The sequence below is a fragment of the Aethalodelphis obliquidens genome, unplaced genomic scaffold (genome assembly GCF_003676395.1).
Source record: "Aethalodelphis obliquidens isolate GAN/ISIS:26980383/991018 unplaced genomic scaffold, ASM367639v1 scaffold56, whole genome shotgun sequence".
In the NCBI taxonomy this organism is placed as follows: domain Eukaryota; kingdom Metazoa; phylum Chordata; class Mammalia; order Artiodactyla; family Delphinidae; genus Aethalodelphis; species Aethalodelphis obliquidens.
In genome coordinates, this window is record NW_020838000.1 from 6,568,080 (window position 1) to 6,592,716 (window position 24,637).

At 39.9% G+C, this 24,637-nt stretch overlaps 1 protein-coding gene across 1 annotated transcript in view; it reads left to right on the forward strand.

The window, feature by feature from the left end:
* Window positions 1-954: 954 nt before the first annotated feature.
* EFHB (EF-hand domain family member B) overlaps window positions 955-24,637 on the forward strand; it is a 49,195-nt gene continuing 25,512 nt past the window's right edge. Inside the window, exons 1-6 of the mRNA XM_027086482.1 lie at window positions 955-1,728; window positions 15,806-15,868; window positions 16,556-16,699; window positions 17,400-17,580; window positions 19,827-19,937; window positions 23,439-23,568. Coding sequence (XP_026942283.1) covers window positions 955-1,728; window positions 15,806-15,868; window positions 16,556-16,699; window positions 17,400-17,580; window positions 19,827-19,937; window positions 23,439-23,568 — 1,403 coding nt within the window. The remainder of the gene's footprint in view (window positions 1,729-15,805; window positions 15,869-16,555; window positions 16,700-17,399; window positions 17,581-19,826; window positions 19,938-23,438; window positions 23,569-24,637) is intronic.

A 24,637-nucleotide genomic window follows, 5' to 3' on the forward strand; every position in this document is an offset into this window, starting at 1 on the left:
AAATTCTAAGCGAGGTGTTCTGTATCCCCTGTATGTGTAGAACATGACAAATATTCACCAAATATACATTCATTAAACCTTGAGTTTAAAAAAAATCCCATACTTAATTTTGAGTTCGCCACATTATTTTAAAAAGTCAATATGCATTACTGTGTAACGCATTTCAAATTTTAATATATTTACTTGAAATGCTATTTAAAGCCTATTTATTGGAGTGTGTTTTCAAAGACTTTAAGATGTTCCTTACCACAGCTGCCAAATATAGTAACTTTACAGAATTTTTAAAGGATGTCTTAAGTGCTGAAAGAACTACATGCAGTGTGCATGTACTTTCACAAGGAAGGATCTAAAATTGGTGGTCACCACCAGAAAGAGGGTTATTTATTCTCTGATCGCCAGTAAAATTAATAGGCCCGTGGCCAGGAGTAGGCCCCTGGCTGAACCCATCCTAACGGGACCGCGTTGCTTGGGAAACCAAAGAGAAGTTTGGGGTCATTTGATCTGGAGTCCAAGACCACATCCTTCAAGTTTTCCTGCCCTCCAAATCAACTAAAGAAGGGGGGAAAAAGAGAGAAGGAATAAGGGAGAATAGGGGGAATGAGGGAGAGAGAAAGAGGAGAGAGTGGGGGAGAGGAGAAACAGGGAGAGAGATGGGTGGGGGTCCTGCCCTGGAAAGAGCTGCGCTCCAAGCCCCGCCCCCGTTTCCCAGGTAACTGGGTAAACAGACCTCCATCTTCTTTTCCCCAGTGAATTCTGCTAGGTGTGAAGTGGCGGGCAGGAAGCAGTGGGCAGGAAGTCCGAGTGGAGATGTGCTCTTTCGTAAGAGCGGGGTCCCCCAAAGGGTTGGGGCGCTCCAAGGGATTGGGATCTTCCCTCTAGCCAGGTGCAGCTTACCCCTTAGAGATGAGTGCCCTTGGAGGAATGACGGTATCTGAGAGGAAATCTCCCCTGAGCATGGACGTGGCACTCACCCAGGAAGGAAAAGATGACTTAGGAGAGAGAAGGGTCTTCATGGGAACAACATCTTCCACGGAGTTGGGGCTCAGAGTGGGATTAGGAAAAGAAGATTCTCCATGCAGTAATAAATATGAGGAGAGGATGGCTTCACCGGAAACAAAATGTCCATCGAGCAATGGGCTTGATATAAGATTAAAAAGACAGAATATTTATAGGACTTTCATGGACGGGAGTAATTTAGGAGTCAGCAGGGTCTCAGCCTCCCAGGAAACAAAATGTCCTCTGAGAATGTTGCCAGGAAGAGCAGGTTTAGAAAATGAGCGTTTTCTGGCAGGGTGTCGTCCTGGAAGGGTAACACAGTCTCCACTGTGCCTGGTGTGTGAAAGTCCACAGGCTCTAGGCAGCAGGAGATGTCCTGTGTCTGGTGACCCTGAACAGTTAGGGGCTTCAGTGGGGAAGCAACCTACTTTGGGTATGGAACCTAGACAGGGACTGGAAAAAGAGTCCACCTGTGTGGTGATGAAGCCCAGCATGGAGATGCAGCCTCCTGTGGAGGTGGACATGGGGTTCCCCCAACCAGAGGATCCAGATGAAACTAAGCCTACAGAACCCCAAATGGGCTTGGTGATAGAACCTTCTGAGTGCCAGTTGGCTCAACAACCTGAAGAGCAAAGGGAGACTGAGAACATTGAACCAGGAGTAGAACCTCCAGATCGCATCAGACCCATATACTCTGGGAAATTTTTTGATCGGTTGCCTTGCTGGCCAAGTGTAAGTTTTTTCCTAGTACTTTCCGTAGGAACTATGTATAGCCATGTCTCTATCAAGATGATAAACGAGTGAGACTTGTTTGGATTTGCAGAGTCAAATTGCAGAGATTTTGTTGAGATTCTGATATTCCTTGTCCCAAGAGACTCTTTCCAGCTGTTATTCTGTCCGATCTCCTTTGACTCTCTGCCTTCTTTTCTAATGTCAGCTTTGTTTTCTGTGCACACGAATGGGTCCTCTTGATTTCTCCCTCCTTTCTCCTTTGACCTACATTTCATTCCTCAATCTGCATTTTCTCAACCCTCCAACTGTAATACATGTTATATCCTAATATTCATGTACTTTTTTCAAAAACAGTTTGCTTTTTCTATTCATTATTCTGTGAGTTATTTATTCTTTCAGCAAAGACTTGTGGTGGTCCTTATGCTGGGTCCAGGGCACTATCAAATGAGAAGCACATGATTCTAATCCCATGGGTTTAGGCTCTCATTCCAATGTTGGAGGCAATAACTAAACAAATATTATATAGATGTCTAAATGCACAGAAAACATTCTTCCTTAATAGAAGTACACTCTAAATATGAAGCGCAATGGAGAGTTTGGACAATTGTTTTGGAGGAGATAGGAAAGGCTTTACAGAGCAAGTAATATTTCAGCTAATTTAGAAAGGTGTCAGTATTTGTCAGATGGAAACGGTTGGAGCATCTTGGGCAAAGAATGGCATGGAGTGTGACCAAAGCTTCTTGTGTTGGGAGGTATAAGCAATTCTGTTTAGCCAGCATGGTGGTAAGAGATGAAGAAGAAATCTAAAGGTCCCGAATGCAGGGATAAAACGTATGGGTACAGAAGCAATGGTGGATCTTCATGAGGGAAGAAATGAATAAAATTTGCCTTTTGGAAAGATAATTCTGATATCAATAATAATGGTGGACTGGAAGGGGAAGATATTGGATGACAGGAAAAAGTTAGAAGGTTATTTCAGGGTAATGATGGCCTGAAATTAATGTAGAGTTGGAAAGAATTGGAGAGGAGAGAGCAATTCTGAGAACCTTTTAGGAGATGGTATTGTTAAGAATTGCCATCCAGTTGTGGATCTATGTGGTGAAAGAGAGGGAAGTTAATGGATGACTTAGGAGTTTCTAGTTTGATAATGAGACATCTTCCAGTTTGGTGACACATGAATATCTGGTGTTGGCCATCCTGAGTTTCAGTTATTTACAGGGTATCAGATGAAAAAGCCAGGCAGACAGTTGGAGCCATGGGTGGAAATGGGACAAAGAAGGTCTAGGCAAGATCTTACCTTGGGAAACACATGAGATGATCAGAGAAAGAAATGTCAACTAGGTGAGTTCTTGATGACAAGGATTTTCTCTTATTTATCATGTCGCTTCATGGCATATCATGATGTCCAGCTTATACTGGTCATTCAGTAAATATATGTTTGATAAATGGAAGGAAGGCTGGATGATTAAGTGGGAGAAAAAACAGAGAAGAAAGAGGTGAGTCTGAGAGGGTGATATTGAGCAACATAAAGGGAGGATCCTTGAAGTATTCTGGGAGTAAAGGAGACATTAGAGAACACAGTTCTGCTGAAGTGGTCACAGGGATTCTGCAGAACTTTTTTTTTGGCATCTGCAGACTTTTGTTCCCCTTGGGAGTCAGAGTGTTCTTTTGTCTTTGACCCACTTTGCTTTCTGGTTCCGTTATTGGATTTCCCCAGCCACTCTCTTCTCACTTGACCATGCCTGCTTCTCCATTCTGGATCGGTTCTGCAGTCTATGGGTCTATGGCTTCAGACCTGATCTCACATACAAGGAGAAACCAGCTTCCGGTTTCCAATACAGGCAGTTCTAAAACCTCTGCTTCCTGCTACCGCTCACGTCCTCCTTTCTAAATGTGAGAGGAAAAAAAAAAAAAAATGTGAGAGGACAGGGAAGAGAGCTTCAAGGAGAAAGTGACCAGCAGTGTTAAAACGTCTCCGATAGGGTAAATAGAATAAAGATGAATTAGCTTTGGGCATTAAGGGAATTAGCAACATAGTGAGAATGCAGATTCCAATATACTGAAGAGTGAAATTAGAATTGGAGAAAACTATTGTAACTTTTTTTTTTCTCCTAAGAAGTGTGACAGTGAAGAGAACAGAGTAAAGATTCCATTTAGGAATAATTTTACTTATTTAGTGAATCAGTAGGGGAGTTTGAGATAACACAAACGAGATAATGGGTGGAACCAGACCCCAGAAAAGCAGGAGGGAGTGGAAACGGGATCACAGCCCAGAGGAGAGATTAGCCTAGATTAGAAACAAGGTTCCTTTTAAAATAATTTTTTAAATATTAAAATATCTACTTTCACTATAAAACAAAGATAATAACATGGAAAATTTAGAAAACAGGAATGAAAACACAATAATCTTATCACCCTAACACTATGCCTACTGGCACTTTGCTGCCCTCACATTAATTGTTATCAGTGGCTTTACTATATCAACATTGCTACCCATGGAGCTTTGCAGGTATTAACTCTTTACCTGTGAGGAAACTGAGGAAAATTAAATAATTTGGCCAAAGTCTTACAGCTAAGAAGTAGTAGCCCCAGGATTTGAAGTCACCACTTTCAATTTAAGAGTCTGAGTTCTAGACTGTACTATACTTCCCATGACACTTTTCTCCTAATCATTTTTATGTAGTTGTTACAGCAAGCATAAAAATTGTCTTGACTTTTCACTTACTATTATTTAATAAATTTTTCAGTGTTATTACAGAGAACTTAAAAGATGTTTTAGTGATAAAAGCAATATTTCTTTAAGCCCATATATGCTTCCTTTTTTTTTTACATCTTTATTGGAGTATAATTGCTTTACAATGGTGCGTTAGTTTCTGCTTTATAACAAAGTGAATCAGTTATACATATACATATGTTCCCATATCTCCTCCCTCCTGCATCTCCCTCCCTCCCACCCTCCCTATCCCACACCCCTCCAGGTGGTCACAAAGCACTGAGCTGATCTCCCTGTGCTATGCAGCTGCCTCCCACTAGCTATCTATCTTACGCTTGGTAGTGTATACCATATATGATTCTTTAGATAACTCATTCCCTCTCTTTTTGGACAATAGATTTTTTTCCAGATTTTTCTGTAAAAATAGTCTATGAACTTCTTTATGTATATGTCTTAGAATATTTCCTTAGGATAGAGTTTCAACAGAAGCCAAACGATGAATCTTTCTCTAGTTCTTGTTGCCAAATCCCTTCCTAAAAGATTGTACCACTAAGTTTTAAAAATTAATAATGATTTGTAAGGCATTGTTTTAATTCACATTTCTTTGATTTATAATGAGTTTGAAAATTGTTTCATATGTTTGTTTTCATTGTTTTGTTTTTTTTTATTCTTATATCTGGTCATCTTGCTGAACTCTGATTGGTCTTAATTGCTTATTATTTCTTTTGGATTTGCTAGGTAGACAATCATATTGACACTTTTGTCTTTCCTTCTTTAATATATATAACTCTCATTTCAATTTTCTATCTCACCGCATTGCCTACGATCAATAACACAATATTGAAAAGTCACTTTTCAGACTTTAATGGGAATGATTCTAACGGTTCACCATTAAGTATTATTTTTGCCATATCCATTCCCAGTTTGCTAAGTATGTTTAAAAGTCAGGAATAGAGCTTGAACTATGAAGAGCTTTCCCCACATTTGTTGAAATATATCTTTTTCTGAATTAATATGGTTAATTTTCTAATAACAAACCATCTTCATATTTTTGGGCTAAACCCTACTTGGTTGTGATGTATTATTATTATAATATATTCTAGGGTTTGATTTGCCAGTTTTTTAGTGGGATTTTTGCATCTACGATCCCATGTAATATTGGACACAGTTTTCCTTTTTGGGTTATCTTTCTTGGAGTTTGGTATTAGGGGGATGCTAGCACATGAAAAGAATTGAGAAGACTTCCATATTTTCATTTTCTTTATGCTTGTAAGAGTTTAGATATTGGGTGCATTATCTACTTCTCGTAGGTTTAGTGGAACGCGTACAACTGAAAGGAAAAGAATAGGAGATCCCCAGCATCCTGATCAAGGGATGGGATGGTGAAGTATTTGGTGCCCCTGAGTTCATCCAGTTTCAGAGAAGGGAAGAAGTTCATTTGGGAGAGGTCAAAACCCATTTTCAAGTATGACAGTGAGCAGAGCTCAGATGGAAATACCTCTGTGAAGAACCTGCTAAAATCAACCTGCGAGGACACTAGCTTTTCATCAGGGTGCGCTCAGGAAACTGTCATCTCCACGAGAGGCCGTTCCAGTATTGGGGGGAGGGGAGCAGATGCATCTCATTGTAAGGACACTCATCCTGTGGTTTGAAGTTGCTGCCCAGAGTTGGCTGCAAGTGAAGGTCTGCTCTGATGGATTTATGAGACCCCATTAGGCCTTCTAGTCCTGCTGGTATAGTCACTGGTATAGCAGCACTGGTATAGCAGCAATGACTGCTGGTACAGTCATTGGTATAGCAGCATTGGTATAGCAGCAATGACTGCTGGTACAGTCATTGGTATAGCAGCAAGGACCTGTATTCAGGAAAAGCCAAGAAATGGTGGCCCAAGAGGAGATTTTTGGAGTGCTCTTCAAGACCTAAAGAGTCTGGTAAAACGAGGTCCTCTCTGTGTAGACCCTTGGAAGGGCTCTTGGACAGCACTCTGGTAGAGATCAAAATCTCTCTAATGGTCATTTCTCCAAGACATCCTGATACTGTCCCTTGATTGACATTAATGCACTGACTATGGCAGAAACCTTGGGGTTATTAAGACTAAACAACTGAACCTTACAAAGTGCATTGATAAATGGTATTGAAGCCTGAAGTACAAAGAGGAGGAAGGAAGGAAAGTTTCAAAGAAAGGTTTTAAAAAGATAATATTGTCTACAATGACTAGACAGTATGTTAGGTGCTAGGGCTACAAAGATGAAAAATGATACAGTACTGGCTTTCCAAAAACCTTACAGTCTAGAGACTTGAGACCAATAGACCAATGATTTTACAATGTGGTAAATGTCATGCAAAGGGATGCCTTATTTTTTTCCTCTTCTACACAAAGAGACCCTGATAGCTATTTGAGGGATGGGTAGAGGCAAAGGGGTCACCTATTTGTAAATCTTGTGAGAACCTGATAGTCACGCAAGCCCTGATACTCAAAAAAAAAAAAAAAAGTCACAAAGATTCATTTTGTCTGAATTTGCAAAGAGCCAATCTCTGCAGAATTCTGCGAAGTGGGTGGTTTTATTTGCCTAACGGGTTCAGGGCCTTCTGGGCAGAAAGACTGATGCCATCATTCCTAAATTTTTGCTGAGATTTTCCGAGTTAGGGATATCTATGAGCAAAACAGAGTGATCTTGACCAAGGGAGAGATCGGACCGTTATGCCAGCCCACACGGAGTTTGGAGAGTGGATGATTATGGGTCAGTGGGTCTTTAGCAGCTGAAAATGGTCTCATATCAACCTTCCTGAGTTGACTTGAATCATACTTGGTCACTGAAACCTGTCATATTGGGGACCAACTGACAAGCTGGCCAAGGGAGGTGGTGCTGCTGTGGCTGGGAACTGAGGAAGGAGGTGCCTGAGTGAGGAGGTGGTCAGTGCAGTTGGGAGTTTGATTACAGACAGAGGGCCTGAGCAGATAAGTAAAGACCGAGAACAGTAGAAGCCAGGTTTCCTACTGGTAGAGAAAAAACTTACTAATACGAAAAGGAGAAGGATAGAAGGAATCCTGTTGTGTTGGATTGTGATTGGAGGTATTGGTGGAAACTCATGGTATTATGTCTATGTCTATGTCTATATCATCTATATCTATATCATCTATGTCTATATCCTTGTCAATATCTAAGCTAAACATTTAACTAAACAGAGTATCATAGAATTGATATAGATGCAAATGTGTGGGGTGTGTATACACCACACATTTCCTAGCTCCATCCTCTAAGAGGATCTAGAAACAATGTTTACTTAGTAGCAATGAGCACACCAGAACCGGGATCTTGATTTCTAAATATCATTCTCTACTAAAAGGAATCAGGACTCTTTGGGGGAATGGCTGACTCTAGGGCTGGTGTAGTACGATATGAACTTGGAACACCGTTGAGAACTAAAAAGTAAGAAAGTGCTCAAAGAATAATGCAGATATGTCAAAGGGGTGCAGAAACAAGCTTGAAGGAGCTTCCAGTGGCCCAAACTGTTATACTTTGAGCACTGAATAAAATTAATATTGAATAAAAGGAGAAGGGAGGGAGAGATAAATTAGGAGTTTGGGATTAACAGATACACACTGCCATATATAAAATAGATGAACAACAAGGACCTACTGTATAGCACAGGGAGCTATATTCAATATCTTGTAATAAACTATGGGAAAAAAATTGAAAAAAAATTAACAAAATCACTGCTGTAAATGGGAAACTAACACAATATTGTAAATGAACTGTACTTCAATTAAGAAATTACCATTGAATAAAACAGAAATCCATGAGCCCATACTGATATAAATACATGAGTGATTGAAAAAATAGCAAGAAAAAAATAATTCCTTGCAGTATAGCACAGATGGAATGATGGAATTAGAAAGTCACCATTTGGCAACCGTCATAGTAGTAATGATTTAGGTCAGAGTCATCAGTGGATATTAAAACAGTAAGTAAAAGTTTAGTGAGGAACTGGATATTTACACATAATAATTTTTTAAATTGATGCATAGTTGATTTACAATGTTGTGTTAATCTCTGCCGTACAGCAATGTGATTCAGTTACACATATAAATCTTTTTTATATTCTTTTCCAGTACGTTTATCACAGGATATTGAATATAGTTCCCTGTGCTTTACAGTAGGACCTTGTTGTTTATCCATTACATAGAATAATTATTGATTACAAGCTTTACAGTGGAGAAACCTAGCTGGCTTTACCTTCCTTTAGTGATCAAAGTTAACACTAATAGGACAAATTGACAGTGTGGGCTTCCTGGTAGAAAAACACAGCATTGTTTCTCTGATAGCCCTGACAAAAATGTATAACTTTCATCATAAGAGAACACTAGTCAAACCCAAACTGAGGATCATTTAACAAAATAACTGACCTACACTCAAAAATTGTCAAGGTCATAAAAGACAAGAGAACATTAGGAACTGTTCCTGACCAAAGAAGACAGAACAGACATGACAAGTAAATGCTATGCATGTGTGCTGGTTACCGAGGCACTTGGATTCTGACTACCCTCAAGAGGACCTGCTGGGTGGTGGTCTGGGCCGGGGTCAGGGGTGGCGGGAAGAGTGTAGCCGGTTGACAGCCTCCACCTGCTGCCCCATGAATCCCCTGCAGCATTCCTTCACCAGGCCACACTACCCAGGACAGAGCAAGGCAGGGACTCTAGAACTGAACTTGTTTGGCCAACACAGATTCCTTCAATGGGAAACGTAGTCTCAGAGACCACACACTGGCCTGGCCAAAGTGTTCTCAGAACTGTGCTGTGGCCTGAAGCCCTTCTTAATACTTCCTTCCTGCTCTCCCTTCACAGGTAACATGGTCTGAAAGCTCTCCCTGCCTACCCTCCGCCTCCCCCTTCATCTTTCACAGGTGTTTCCCTTCATAAATCTCTTGTATGGCTAATGGGGGTGTCTGGTTTTCAGAGGAACCAAGCACTCACACTGTGACCTTAGATATACTCCTTTTTCTATAAAGGACTGTACTGGGGCAACTGGTGATATTTGAATGTGGTCCTTATATTAGATACTAGAATTAGATCCATGCTAATTTCCTGACTTTTGTGGCCTGTAATTGTTGTTGTTTTTTTCTTAAGATAATAAACCATGAGGAAAAAGAAAATAAAAGAGGACACAACAGTTTAAAAATTTCAATAAATTTTAGAAAATAAGAAGATGGAGACATGGCCACTGATTTTGCAGGGGGAAATGAAATATGAGGGAAATCAGGTGGTAATTTCCACCAGAAATGATCCCATTTGCCCGGAATAATCCCTGAGAAGCTCAGCCCGTGGAAGAAGATGTAGTAAAACTTGGATCTGAAAACTGAAGGATTGGTTGAAGGTCCAAATTCAGTGTAGCTGGGTTTCCAGTTCCCCTCCTCCATTCTATGCTCCCATGATTCCCACCTCTCTCCACCAACTCCCACTCCGTTCTACCAAAACTGTGGATTTATTTTCCCAAAGTGCCTTTGGAGTCAAAAGACTCCAAGCCAAAGATAAGGCAGGAGGGCAGCTCCAGGCTGAAAATGGGACGTTAGTAAGTAAAAGTGTAGTTTCTGTAGTGCAGTTTCCCTAGCTTCCTCTCCCAGTGGGCCCTTCAAGGGCCAGCAGCTGGGGGTAAAGCCCACCCTCTCATCAGTAGGCAGTGACTAGAGAGACAGGAGGGCATGACGGATAAGAGTAGAGACTCAGAAGCCAGCCTGCTTGGGCTCAGATATCTGCCAATATATGAGCAGTGTAACCCTTTTACTCAACCTCTCTGTGCCTCAGTTTGCTTACGAGGGAGATGATAATAGTACCTACCTTGTGGAAACCATTATGAGTATTAAATGAAATAATACATAGGAAGCCCTTAGAATGGTATCCAGCCTATGTGATGTGCTTTATTATTGTCAGTTATTATTACCATTATTATTAGCCTCTGGAAATTCTGAATAGCCTAGAGGAAAAAAAAATTTATAGGGGGACTCTACCAAAATAAAGGCTGCCTCATTAACTGATCATCTTATAGGAAAGCCTGAGAGTCAACAAGCCCTGTAACACACGGAGCTCCATAATCATCTCTGTGGAGTCTTAAACTTTGTGATGATCAGATGCCAGCTTGAAGAGAGGGGCCGAAACAAGCTAACAGAAACCCCAGAGAGAGCAGGGGAAATGTAAGCACACAGGAAAGTTATTTGAGAGATAAAAGATGTTGCATTCGTAAGACAAGATCGGAACTTTTAAAAGAACAGCCAGAAACTAACACAACATTGTAAAGCACCTATACTCCAATAAAAATTAATAAGAAATAAAAATAATAAAAAGAAAAGAACAGCCAGAGAAGAAGAAACGACATTTTAGAACTTAAATATAACTTATTTAGAGAGTCTAAATAAACATTCAGTAGAGGATTGAAGGATGAAATCAAAGACATTTCCGAGACATTAAAACAAATGCCCTTGAGGCAAAAGGAAAAAGACTCAGAAAATATCATTGTTCCCTTTCTCGGGTTAAGGGGTCCCTAGGGTCAGCAGAGGTCCCCCCTTTAGAGCTCAGGAAGTAGAACTTAAGGTGACCGTTAAAGCTGCTCTTAAGTTCCGTCCTGGCTCTGCATATACTTGATTTTCATTCTTACTTTTAGGGCTCTTGCAGCTGTTTCTCTTCTATTTGATACTGTTTATAGATTTTTTGAAAGCCTCCATTGCTTCCTTTTGGGTAATAAAGCAGTACGCAGTAAAATATTGAGAAAACAGTACAAAGAAGAAAATAAAAGCACATGGAACCTCACCACTCAGAAATGGCGATCACAACTAACAACTTTTTGTCTATGGTGTTCTGTGCATATTGCAGATAGAGACGTGATTCTTTGAATTTGTACGATGCAAATTTACGTCTTTGTTTTAAATTCATGAACATTTTCCTATACCATTAAAATGATGTATATACATCATTTTAAATGATTCCACGATAGCATATCTTTTGAAGGTACCATATTTTATTTAACCATTTGCCTGTTGTTGCGTATTTAGTGTGTTTATATCTATATAAATAAAACAAAAGTTCATTCCGTTTGTCTCTCTTTTTTTTTTTTTTTTTTGCGGTACGCGGGCCTGTCACTGTCGTGGCCTCTCCCGTTGCGGAGCACAGGCTCCGCACGCGCAGGCTCAGGGGCCATGGCTCACAGGCCCAGCCGCTCCGCGGCATGTGGGATCTTCCCGGACCGGGGCACGAACCCGTGTCCCCTCCATCGGCAGGCGGACTCTCAACCACTGCGCCACCAGGGAAGCGCCCGTTTGTCTCTTACTGGACCACATGAAAAATTACACAACAGATTTTCACCAAACTTGGGAAGCATGTTTGGGATAGCCAGATTCAAAGTGTAGGCTATGAAGAATAGAGTATATCTATGTTGTGGAGCTTGATGGAGAAATAATAGGGGAGGGAAAGTAATTTTCCCTCTGCCTTTCTGAGTTCTTGGCTGAGACTTCCTGTGACAAAAGACAGATTAACAAGAGAAAAGCAAACACATTTATTAACACGTATACCTCATGTATACATGGAAGATGCCCAGGAAAACTGAGTAAGTCCCAAGAGGGCCCAAGTCACCACCTTAAATACCATCTTTAGCTACAGACAAAAAAGGATGTTGGGGGACTTCCCTGGCGGTCCAGTGGTTAAGACTTCATCTTCCAATGCAGGGGGTGCAGGTTCGATCCCAGATCGAGGAGCTAAGGTCCCACATGCCTCGAGGCCAAAAAACCAAAACCATAAAACAGATGCAGTATTGTAACAAATTCAATAAGCACTTTAAAAATGGCCCACATCAAAAAAAAAAATCTTATTAAAAAAATACGATGTTGACAGAGAACTATATTAACCACAATGGAAAAGAATATTAAAAAAATAACTGAATCACTTTGCTGTACAGCAGAAATTAACACAACATTGTAAATCAACTATACTTCAACAAAAGAAGAAAACTCATCTAACTATGAAAAAAAAAAAAAAAGATGTTGGGGCGAAAAGAAGGCCAGCTATGGGAGGTTACCACGGAAAGCATGATAAACAAGGGTAAGGTTTATTATGCAGATTACATCAGTGCCTTCTCCATTGATAAGAGTTCCTGAACATTTAGAGTCAACCTTCTCTTCCTAGTACAGAGAGGGAAACACCTTTACAAGCGATTTCCTTTGTAAAATGTACATGTCCCTTACAAAAGGGTAACTTCTACTCTGTTTTCAGAGCTTCTGCTGTTTCTTAAAATAATTGGTTGAAAACAATCCTTATGCCAAAGAGGCATATTTGGGGGTGGCAAATTCTGCTATCCTTCACATCTCAAATTGATGAACAGGCATCCTTGAAAACAACTGAAGTAAAAAGAGATAAAAAGAGATCCATGACTGGAGCGAGACTTGTCACACATAACATGACACTGTAGATAGAAATCAGACATAATGGCTTCCATCTTTGTGTCCCCAATCAAATGGCCTGAGAACATCCAAACCTGATTACAGCTACTGATTTGGAATCAAATTGCTTTTCAAAGGCATTTGAAATACCAAAGGCATGAGGAATACCAAAGGCATTTCTGTCCAACAGAATGTTTACAGTGATAGAAACCTGGAATATCCAATGTCAAACACTTGGAAAGTCAGCAGATGACGGACAAGTAAAGTCATCTTCCTTCCATCTCTCTCATCATGTAGCATCTGGCGAGTAGCTGCCCTGGGTACCCTCAGCCTTAGGAATTAGTCTTTTTTCTTTTTAACTTTTTATTTTATATTGGACTATAGTTGATTAACAAGGTTGTGATATATCGTTTCAGGTGTAGAGCAAACTGATTCAGTTATGTATATGCATGTATCTATTCTTTTTCAAATTCTTTTCCCATTTAGGTTGTTACATAATATTGAACAAGAGTTCCCTGTGCTATACAGTGGGTCCTTGTTGGTTATACATTTTAAATAGAGCAGTGTGTACATGTTAATCCCAAACTCCCTAACTATCCCTTCCCCCAACCCTTCCCCCGTAACCGTAAGTTTGTTCTTTAACTCTGCAAGTCTGTTTCCATTTTGTAAATAAGTTCATTTATATCATTTCTTTTTAGATTCGTTTCTCTTTCTCTTTCTCTGTCTGACTTACTTCACTCAGTATGACAATCTCTAGGTCCACCCATGTTGCTGCAAATGGCATGATTTCATTCCTTTTAATGGCTGAGTAATATTCCATTGTATATATGTACCACATCTCCATTCCTTATGAGTTAATCTTTACATTAAATATTTAAAAGAATGGCTGGAGCTTCTATAACATGTATAGCAAGAGAGACTTTATGTTCCCTGATATCTCTGAGATTTCTTACCATCTCCAGCTGAATTAAAAATCACTTGTATCTCAAAAAACAAACAAACAAATAAATAAAATAAAAAACAAACAAAAAGAAATTTAAAAAAATCACTTGCATCCCTCCTCTCTTTTCCCCACCCTGGTTCAGCTCAAGTTAGAGCACAGCCCCTTTCCTTTTTAACCTAAGGTTCTTCTCCCATTGTGTAGTTGTGTAAGTAGAATTTACCCAAGGTTTGGCATTAAGGTTGGACTGCTTGTGACTGGCTAGTTTCGCATCTTGGGCCCCCCGGCCTCTGACCTTGTTGCTAGATCATTCCCTCCTCCCACCTCTTTCTCAGTCTTTCTCTCATCTCTCTTAATCCTTCTTTAGTCTATCCCATCAAGACTTCATATTTTCTCCCATTTTTTAGCAAAGCAATCAACTTCTCTGTCTGACCATGTCTATGGGCTTCCTCTTTTATACACAGAGGTGTCATCAAGATACTCTCTTAATCTCTTTTTTTCAATCAATCAATCAATTAATTAATTTTTGGCTGTGTTGGGTTTTTGTTGCTGTGCACGGGCTTTCTCTGCTTGTGGAGAGCGGGGGCTACTCTTTGTAGCAGTGCACAGGCTTCTCATTGCTGTAGCTTCTCTTGTTGTGGAGCACGAATTTTAGGTGCACAGGCTTCAGTAGTTGTGGCACGTTGGCTCAGTAGTTGTGGCACGTGGGCTCAATAGTTGTGGTGCACAGGATTTGTTGCTCTGTGGCATGTGGGATCTTCCTGGACCAGGGCTCTAACCCATGTGCCCTGCATTGGCAGGTGGATTCTTAGCCACTGAGCCACCAGGGAAGTCCTTACTCTCTTAATCCTTGATGGTTCTCCCTCTAAGAGGAATTCCTCAGTTAACATTTAACATAATAAAAAACTTTCACCTACCCACCTATATCCATCTTCTTTATTGTCATCCAGTCATCCCTCATTTGTCTAATTAATCCATCCCCCTGCCAACACCTACACATTCATCCATTCACCCAGCTCTCAGCCTCTCTGCTTTTCACTGATTTCCTCCATCCTCCTCCAGAGACCTAGAACATTCTGTATGGGAAGTTTCTTTCTCTCGGTTTTTTAAAGAGAAACTTATGCTTTGCAGAAATAACTATCAGCTGCCTTGAAATGATAAATGGGAAATAGATAAGAGGTGCATTGCTGGGAATGAACTGTTATAATCTTTACCTGGGCAAGGGAAGGGCAGATAAGACCCAAATTAGAATTAAGTGAACAAAGCCAAGTGAGGTTTGGGCCATTCACTGAAGAAGCATGGCCAGGGGTGACATGTTCACATATATCAAAAGTTAGGGTGGGCTTCCCTGGTGGCGCAGTGGTTGAGAGTCCGCCTGCCGATGCAGGGGACACGGGTTCGTGCCCCGGTCCGTGAAGATCCCACATGCCGCAGAGCGGCTGGGCCCATGAGCCATGGCCGCTGAGCCTGCGCGTCCGGAGCCCGTGCTCCGCAACGGGAGAGGCCACAACAGTGAGAGGCCCACGTACCGCAAAAAAAAAAAAAGTTAGGGTGTTGGTGAAATACACCCACAGTGCAAACACACCCACACCCACTCAGAAATACTTAATACTTTGAGTTTAGCTTGAATTCAGCCACACTCTCATTGTACTGATGACAATAGGACAGCCGATAATTAACCTGTGAACTATGACGGGATTATTTCTGAAAGTTGAATCCCTCAGCATGTTGCAGAGGTCCTATAATTGATGGATCACTAATAATGCTGCACTGTGAAAAAAAAAGGTATGCTTGAATATATGTAGCATCTAACGTTTATATTATACATCAGGATTGTCTTAGATTTGCTAATTGTTCTTACTACTTTTCTTAATTGTGTTAAGTAGTTGAAAGTAACTTTTTAGCATTAGATACATAGGCCAAATTTGAAATACATTCCATTCTTCAAAACACTACCCCTGGACCTGACAATGACCAATTATTGCTTTTTTTCTCTTTAGGCAGGGAAAGTTCTTCCGATTGGATACAGAGCTGCAAACTGCTTGACTGAAAAACTTCCCAGGGTGAGTGTTTTCAAAATGCATTTGTGTGTGGGGCTTCCCTGGTGGTGCAGTGGTTGAGAGTCCGCCTGCCGATGCAGGGGACACGGGTTCGTGCCCCGGTCCGGGAAGATCCCACATGCCGCGGGGCGGCTGGGCCCGTAAGCCATGGCCGCTGAGCCTGGGCGTCCGGAGCCTGTGCTTTGCAACGGGAGAAGCCACAACAGTGAGAGGCCCGCGTACTGCGAAAAAAAAAAAAAAAAAAAAAAAGCATTTGTGTGAACATAAGATAAACAACGCTCAACATTCCTTCTGAGAGTTGCATAAATTTAATGTGGTCAATTTGGATTATTTTTACTGTATTTTGGGGCCTTCTATTGAGTTTGTCCGAGGAAGTGAAAATTCCAGGCTTACAATTTCCAGCTCTACAAAAACTACAGGAGATTCCATTTATTTCGATGGGAAATAGTCATTTATGGTATGCTTCCTAACCTGGATACTTCTTGGCTGTTTTCTAAATATAACTTTTAAAATATGTTGTTTATTTCTATTAAAAAAATTTCAGGATGTTTCATTGTTTGGAGCTGTAGATCCCCAGGTACTGATTAAACTCATGTAATGAAGGGTGTTCATTGATTGGTATAGATCAGTCTTGCTAATATCTAATCGACTGTACTTAATAATTCTATTTTCTTCTCTCCCTGTTGGTAGCTAGTGACCCCACCTGAAGCAAAAAAATTTTTCAACTTCAGATATCCACCTGCTGGAGCCGAAAGAGTATTTTATGGCAGAGCAAATGATCCCCAAATTGCACCTTCTTTGACACATGGAATCAGATCTAAAATTTCAACACCGGTAACTTCTGTTCTATTTTTCCCTGTACGTTATTCACTTACCAAGGTGAAAATGAACAAATGAGGTATTAGTGAAGTATCTCCTTCCCACTCTTAATCTTGGGCAGTGAAAAAAATCCAAGCAGCCGCGGCCAGGAGGGTGAATGTAGAAAAGTCAACGGTTTAAGCCACAGACTAATATTCTCCCCTCAGATAATAAAAGCCAAGCTGCACTTAATTTTCTCACAGTAAAGAGAAGTGCTGTCAAGGTTTGTTAAAGCATGGTGGGGACAAAGGCTGGGTGATATTGCTGGAGATGCTAAGAGTGCTTGTACATGCATTGCGTGCACGCAGGGTCCCGGTGTTCCCTGCTACAGATTGAATGGACAGCCAAGGGTCAGAAGACCTGATCTTATACCTGGAGGGAGCTGGTGGGAATCACGTGGCTCTTGCACTTGTCATTCCTACTTTTCTGGAACCTTGGAGTCGAGTAACCAGGGAGTTGCCCTCATAAATGCTTTAGCTCCAATGAAAAGTCATGGTTAGACATGTCTAAGCTGCGTAACCCCAATTCTGATGGTTCATTTGAAGGGGAGCCAAGACAACGATCATGAAATGTTTTCCCACAATCATATTGTCTTCTCCCCAGCTATTGAGTTTCAGTGTTCAGACTTTTTTCCTTTTTTTGGTTGTTACATCTTTGCTTTGTACGATTTCTTTAGGCAAAGGTACTGATCAACCCACAGCCTATTACAACCTTTCAACAGAAAATGAAAGATAAGAAGGAATCAGTATATTTTAGCAATCAACGGGCACCGTTAGGAAAATCTCATGATCAGACGCCAGGATTACCTAAAGGCCTCGATATACTCAACACGACATTTGGGACGGCAGTCATCAGAGGTAGTGAAAATAAAGGGTGGGGAAGGAGTGATAAAATGTCTTCTTAGAAAATGGGATTAAATATCCTGTCGGGATTTATTTAGTGCTGGTGTAAATGTTGATCCCAGAATGAAAGATGGGAATCATAGCAAGAAAGTTACTCTCAGACCCAGAAGCCTTAGAGTTGATGTATGTCAAGGCAGTAAGAGTTCAGGGTTTGGAGAGGAGATTCAGGGAGCAGAGTCGAGATGGTGTAAAGACAGGAAAAAGACTCCGGGAAGTTGATCTTGGGACCAGCTGTGAGGGTTGCTATCTCTTTCCCCTGGACATCTATTTGTGTGTTTTATTTCCACCAAAGCCTCTAATGTGTTCATAACTCTTAATTCTTTTTAAAAAAATTTTTTGTATTGAAGTATAGTTGATGTACAATGTTGTGTAAATTTCTGCTGTACAGCAAAGTGACTCAGTAATACACATATATACATAATTTTTTGTATTCTTCTCCATGATGGTTTATCCCAGGATATTAAATATAGTTCCCTGTGCTATACAGTAGGACCGTATTGTTTATCCATTCTATATATACCAGTTTGCAACTGCTAGCCCCAAACTCCCCATCCATCCCTCCTCCACCCACCCTCTCCCTTGGCAACCACCAGTTTGTTCTCTACGTCTGTGCTTAACTCTTTATGAAATTCTGTTTCATACAAAGACCACAAAACAGCTGTTAGGTAAATGCTGTGTACAACACTCATTCATGAAGATCCATGATGTGTACACTTGCTTATTAACCTAACAGGCAGTATCAGAGCAGATTCCCCTCTCATCTTGAGAGGGAGTGAAGCAATCTTTCAGCAAATGACTTAGAATAGAATTGGTCACAGGCCATATTTTCTTCTGCAGCCCCAGCGTCCTGCCATGTTGTTGGGTGCTTTCCCTTTACACCTTCTCACATTTAGCCTTTTCTGGTCTCTTACCCTCTCCTTCCAGGGATCTTATTACAGGAAAACTCAAATTCCATCTTTTTATCATCCTGCAGAGGAATTCGCTTCTTTCTTTATCTTTCTGCACCCACTGCGGCTCTGCACCAGGAACTTATCTTTTTTTCACCAAAATGTCCATTAGATTATTTTCCTTGACATAGTAACATCCGTTCTGGAGATAAATTATGCCTTTCTCTTGGAATGCAAAATCTGCAGTTGTACTTTAGTTTATCAGATCTAAAGTTAAAACTTGTTAAAATTTGAAACATGAAAAATGTATTTTAGAACAGATAAAATATCTTTTTTTCCTTTTAAGTACACCAGGCATTACAGAATTACAGTAATTATATCATAACCGCTATCAAGAATTTAATATGGAAAGTACTGCCTAGGTGTGCCTCATTTAAATATGTAATAGAAAGAATGTTCTAAAATGTATATATGTGTATTAATAGGTGTAATGGTTCCCACATCAAAAAGAAGCACTGCTTTACAGGATTATTCTGAGTAGGGCTACCTTCTGGTATTCTTAACTGTTTATAGACCCCACTTCTTGGCAGAAAGTCCAAAAGAAAACATCTTAATGTATGTTGTTAGGTTGAAAGAGAAGAGTGAAATTGTAAATGGAATTATATTTAAAAATCATTACATGAAACAATAAAAAGAAAATAATTCGCTATATATAAAACCAGGGACCACCAGTCCTGGAAAAGCAGCTGTTCAACAAAGATCTTCTAGCTCTAGGTTTGGGAGCAGTAAGAAGAAGAATTTCTTTCTGATGCCAGTGATTTCCCCGGCACTTTGGGCTATTTTGAAGATGGATATTCACATCTAAACAGATTCAGGGTGTGTGCTGTTGTCTACAGCTGCCAACATTTGCATCAAGTCTTCCCCACAGGGCATCAGGGTTTCTGAAACTGATTTGTGATTCAAATTTGCCTAGATCATCTTGGGAAGTCTGGAGCAAACTAAAATAAAAAGAATCCTGAGATCCTCAAAATTGGGAATTTAACTGGGCTTGGCATATAGCTCAGGACAAACAAATGGTTAACCAGTATGGAGTTCTTCAGAATTCTAGGGATTGAATCTGTTCAAGTGGGATCCTTAAGACAGTGACGCCTGGGCTATTCCTGTCTTTGGTGAGAAATCTCTATGTATGTTGGCTTTTTGCCCATGTAGCTTATGTAGTTAGCATACCAGTTTGTCATTTGCTCTAGTCAACTTAAATATGTTATAAAGAGTTGAAAAATGCCTTAAAACTGATTTCATTAATTCTTCCTTCAGAATTACCTGCTAGAGAGGTGGTGAATCCACCAAAATCCTATCAAGAAGTATTTGAAGAAGGACAGGCAGGACACGATCTGTATATTGTATCTCACAATGATTATTATGCAGGTAAGTCTCCTCCAGTGTAAAATGGGCCTGAGAATATGAGACTCAGATTTGTGAAGAGGAATAAGGGAGATGATGTGCTTAAAGTTAAAATGCCTGGCATATAATAGGTGATCAATAAATAATAACTTATTACTTATAAGGTTATAAACCCCGATAGCTGGGAACACATACACTTATGCATTTTGGGTGTAAAATGTCGAAAGATATGTTTCATTAAAATGAAAAAAATAGCTAAGTAAGATTAAATGTTGGGTAGTCTAATCTTGTTTTTTATTCAAATAGGATTATTCTAAGTGCTTTGCTTTACATGAGGAATATTAGATAATGGTCAAGTGCAGAAATTTTCGAGTCAGATCAAGTTCAAGGCCTAGCTTGTCCATTTATTATCTTTTAGACCTTGAATATTTTACTTATCACCATCTATTTAAAATTTATTAAATAGGGATAATAATGTTGCGAGGATGAAGTGAGTGCCTGCAAAATGCCAAGCATGGTGCCTGGAACATAGTGAGGGCTCAGTAACTATTATCATTATTATTATTATTATTATTATTATTATTAAGTGATCTTGACTAAAAGCCTTATTACTAGAATTATTCTATAGCATAACTAAAAGGCATTGGATGTTTGCTGTAAACTACAATTTAATTGTTGACGTGTGGGTGCTAAGTAGAGTCTTGATCTAACAGAGGATTGACAGTTAGACTCTGATACCTGTCCTGAGAAAGCCGATGGCCTGTGCAAGATTCACGAACTAATCTGCATTAGTTAGAAGTAAGACTAGCCCTTCACTGCAGCACAAGACCCCTCTCTCCGTCTTTATTTCTTTACTTTTCTCCCCCACCGCCCCCTCACATCATACTCCTTCTGGGGCTTGTCTGCTATGCCCATTGCTCCCCGGCTGGAGTCAGCCATTCCCTTCTCCCATGACCAGTCTCTGCTGGTTCCTTACGCTGCCGGTACACCCCGGTCCTGAGATCATCTCCATCCTCCCACGGCTGCTTCCACCGCGCTTTTTCACAGCCTTGACAAGGCTTCTCTCCATGTCTCCTCCGCGTCCCTGGCTCTGTCCCTCCCTTTCTTCTTCTTTAATATAAATTTATTTTATTTTATTTATTTTTGGCTGAGTTGGGTCTTTGTTGCTGCGCGTGGGCTTCCTTTAGTGGTGGTGAGCGGGGGCTACTCTTCGTTGCAGTGCGTGGGCTTCTCATTGTGGGGGCTTCTTTTGTTGTGGAGCACGGGATCTAGGCGCGTGGGCTTCAGTAGTTGTGGCACGCAGGCTCAGTGGTTGTGCCTCGCGGGCTCTAGAGTGCAGGCTCGGTAGTTGTGGCACACGGGCTTAGCTGCTCTGTGGCATCTTCCTGGACCAGGGCCGGAACCCGTGTCTCCTGCACTGGCAGGCGGATTCTTAACCACTGCGCCACCAGGGAAGTCCCCTCCCTTTCTTCTTTTCCTCCTTCTAGTCTTTCTTTTCTTTATTCCTCCTTCCCTCCATTCCTCTCTTGTGAAAATATTTTATTCATTTTTGGAAAAGTTTAGCATTGATAGCACAATCTAATCCAATGCCATTTAATTGTTTTAAGAAAGAACTATTTCAATGAATATGTATATAGACACCCTTTACATGCATTTAGCATTTGGAGGACAATTTGGAGGAAAATGAGTGTAGTTTTAAAATTATTTATTTATATTGGAGTATAGTTGATTTACAATGTTGTGTTAGTTTCTGGTGTACAGCAAAGTGATTCAGTTGTACATATGTGCATTCTTTTCCATTATGGTTTATTACAGGATATTGAATATAGTTCCCTGTGCTCTACACTAGGACCTTGTTGTTTATCCATTCTATATATGGTAGTTTGCATCTGCTAGTCCCAAACTCCCAGTCCAATTTTTTTTTTTTAATATTTAGAAGACTCTAATGGACTATCACATGACTGAAATTACTTTCATTTGCTGATTTTTACAAAAGTCTCACTAGCCTCTTGAAAAGGAATAGAATCCAATCCTGTAAATATTTATTTTTTACTTTTTCCCTTTAATGAAAGCACTATTTTTTATTATAAAAATATAATTGTAGAGAATGTAAATATCATGGAAAAATGAAGAAAAAGTAAATGTAACCTTGAAATCCCATTAGCCAGAGATAACTACATTTGATACATCAAACATCTTTCTAATCCCCATCCACGGAGCTATCTTCAGTTAAATGTGACAATAATCTCCATGCTTTTGGAGAACCTGCTATATGCATTTACTTGAAATAGTATGTCAAGGACATCATTCAATAACAATAACAACCTCTTTTAAATACACTTAATTTAAATTATTACTAAAGAAATACATATTTTCTTTTATAAAATGCAGGTTGTATAGAAGTATATGAAATGCAAAGAAAATCTCCCACAATTCCCAGTCTGCCATAAGTGATACTTTCATATATGTTTTTCTTTGCTCATTCATATATGAGTGTATGTGTGTGTTTTGCATCCTACTGTACACACTTTTTTTTTTCCCTTTTTTTTTCCCCCCCCCCCCCCCCCCCCACATATGAAATTTCTTGGTTGTCTTTTCAGGTCAGTTATCAATATTGTATTTTTCAGGATTACAAAAATGTATTGTTTATATATCTTTGTGAATGTGATTTGTTTCCATAGGATACATTCTTACATTTCTGAGCATCTGAAAATTTCACTCTTAGAGTCAAACTCTCCACCTGAATAGCTGCCCCAGTTTGCCCTCACAGGCACAGTGTATGAGAATTTCCATTTCCCTGCATCTTCCCCAATGGCGAACTTTGCCAATCTTCTTTATTTTTGCTTAACTGAGAGTCGAATTATGACTGTGCGCTATTGTTTTTGCTTACATTATTTGGGTTACTGGTGAGGCTGAATATCTTTTCTCCATCATTTTATAACCTTTTAGCTGATCTCTAGTTTCAGTCTTACTTTCTTATCTACAAATAGAAAACTAGTACCACATCATGGTACAGTACTAGATCTTAAAAATAAAGACCTCGCTGTTGGGTTCTCAGCCCTCTATCACCCTTTGAATGTCTCTAATATGAGATAAGTGATTATAACGAAATGTGAAGGTTGTAACGCAAATCTCAGTGAGAGCAAATATAAAACACCAATCTCTCAAATCTTAGCATAGCTTAAAGCACCGCTGGGGTCACAAAGCCTTGCAGTACCTCCCCTGATCTTAAGGATTTCTTTAACATTGATGGGCCCTGAATTTTTCATCAGTTATATGTCTTTCTCCTACATCATTTTTCTACTTACTTTCCAAATATTAACACAAGGAACCCTTGTTCCACCAGTCTCCCAGCTCACATGGGAGAATGCATCTGTCATCTGTAGCCAAATGTGTGCAGTTTCCTGTGCTGTGACAGTTCCATTCTTTTTCCCACTCTCATTTTCATTGTCAGTGAGAACATCATGCGCTTCTTGCACAAAGTTGTGTTGCTTAAGTCAGAAGTCTTCCCTTTTCTTTTCTTAGGAGAAGCAAAGCACCGAAAGTATAATCCGTCAAGTTTTCATAGATTTAACTTGTATGGGATCCCAACACCACATTTTAATGATGGACGAAACGTGGCAAAAACTTTACATTGGCTTCATGAACTACAAATGTAAGTTTAAGTATGTTGTGTCTTGGAACAAGTGTTAGATATATGGCATATGGACTTGACAGTTTATTACGTTTATTTTTTGAGGAGGTAATGCAGTGACATGGTTCAAACATAAAAATAATAGAAAAAGATACACAGTGATATGTCTTCTAAACTGTCCAGTTCCCCCAGAGATAACCATGATACTGTCTTGTTGTTGGTGGTTTTTTTTCTGTTTGATTTTTTGTTTGTTTGTTTTTGACCGCGTGGCTTGCAGGATCTTAGTTCTTCCAGCAGGTATAGAGCCTAGGCCCCCTGCAATGGAAGTGCAGACTCCTAACCACTGGACTGCCATGGAATTCCCTGTGTGTGTGTTTGTGATTCTAAAGTAATTTCATGTCTTTTCAGCAGATTGGAAGACATACATGAATGTTTTTAATCTATGGGATCAACCCTACTATGTTTCTTAAAGATAGTGGGCTTTCAAGTCTCAACAAAGACAATCATGTCACATATAATTGACCTGTCATTTATCATTCAGCTTTCTTTAATAGTTATTTGGGCACCTGAGCATCTGACTTAACTCTCACAAACTGTGACCTTTTTATACCTGCATTCTACATTTTGACTACTTTCCTAAGAAATTAAAATAAGTTTCCTTAGTTTTTCATTCCCTGTCTTATATTTTATATCTAAGCCAACAAACAAAATAAAAGCCTATATTTCCTACCATGTTTAAAAAATCAGAAGATTGAAAATACTGAGGTACTGGGTTGAATGGTGGCCCCCAAAGATGTCCATGTTCTAATTCCCAAAACCTATGAAGGTTATATTATATGGGAAAAGGGTCTTTGTAAATGCAATTAAGTTAAAGATCTTGAGATGAAGAGATCATTCTGGATGATCTGGGTGGATCCAGTGACAAGTGTCCTCATAAGGGAAAGGCAGAGGGAGGATTGAGACAGAAAAGCAGAAGACATTCAGAGGAGAAGGTGATGTGAAGATGGAGGAGGCTGGAATGATGTGACAGCAAGCTAAGGAAGGCCAAAAAAAAAAAAAAGTGCCAACAGCCTCCAGATGTTGGAAGAAG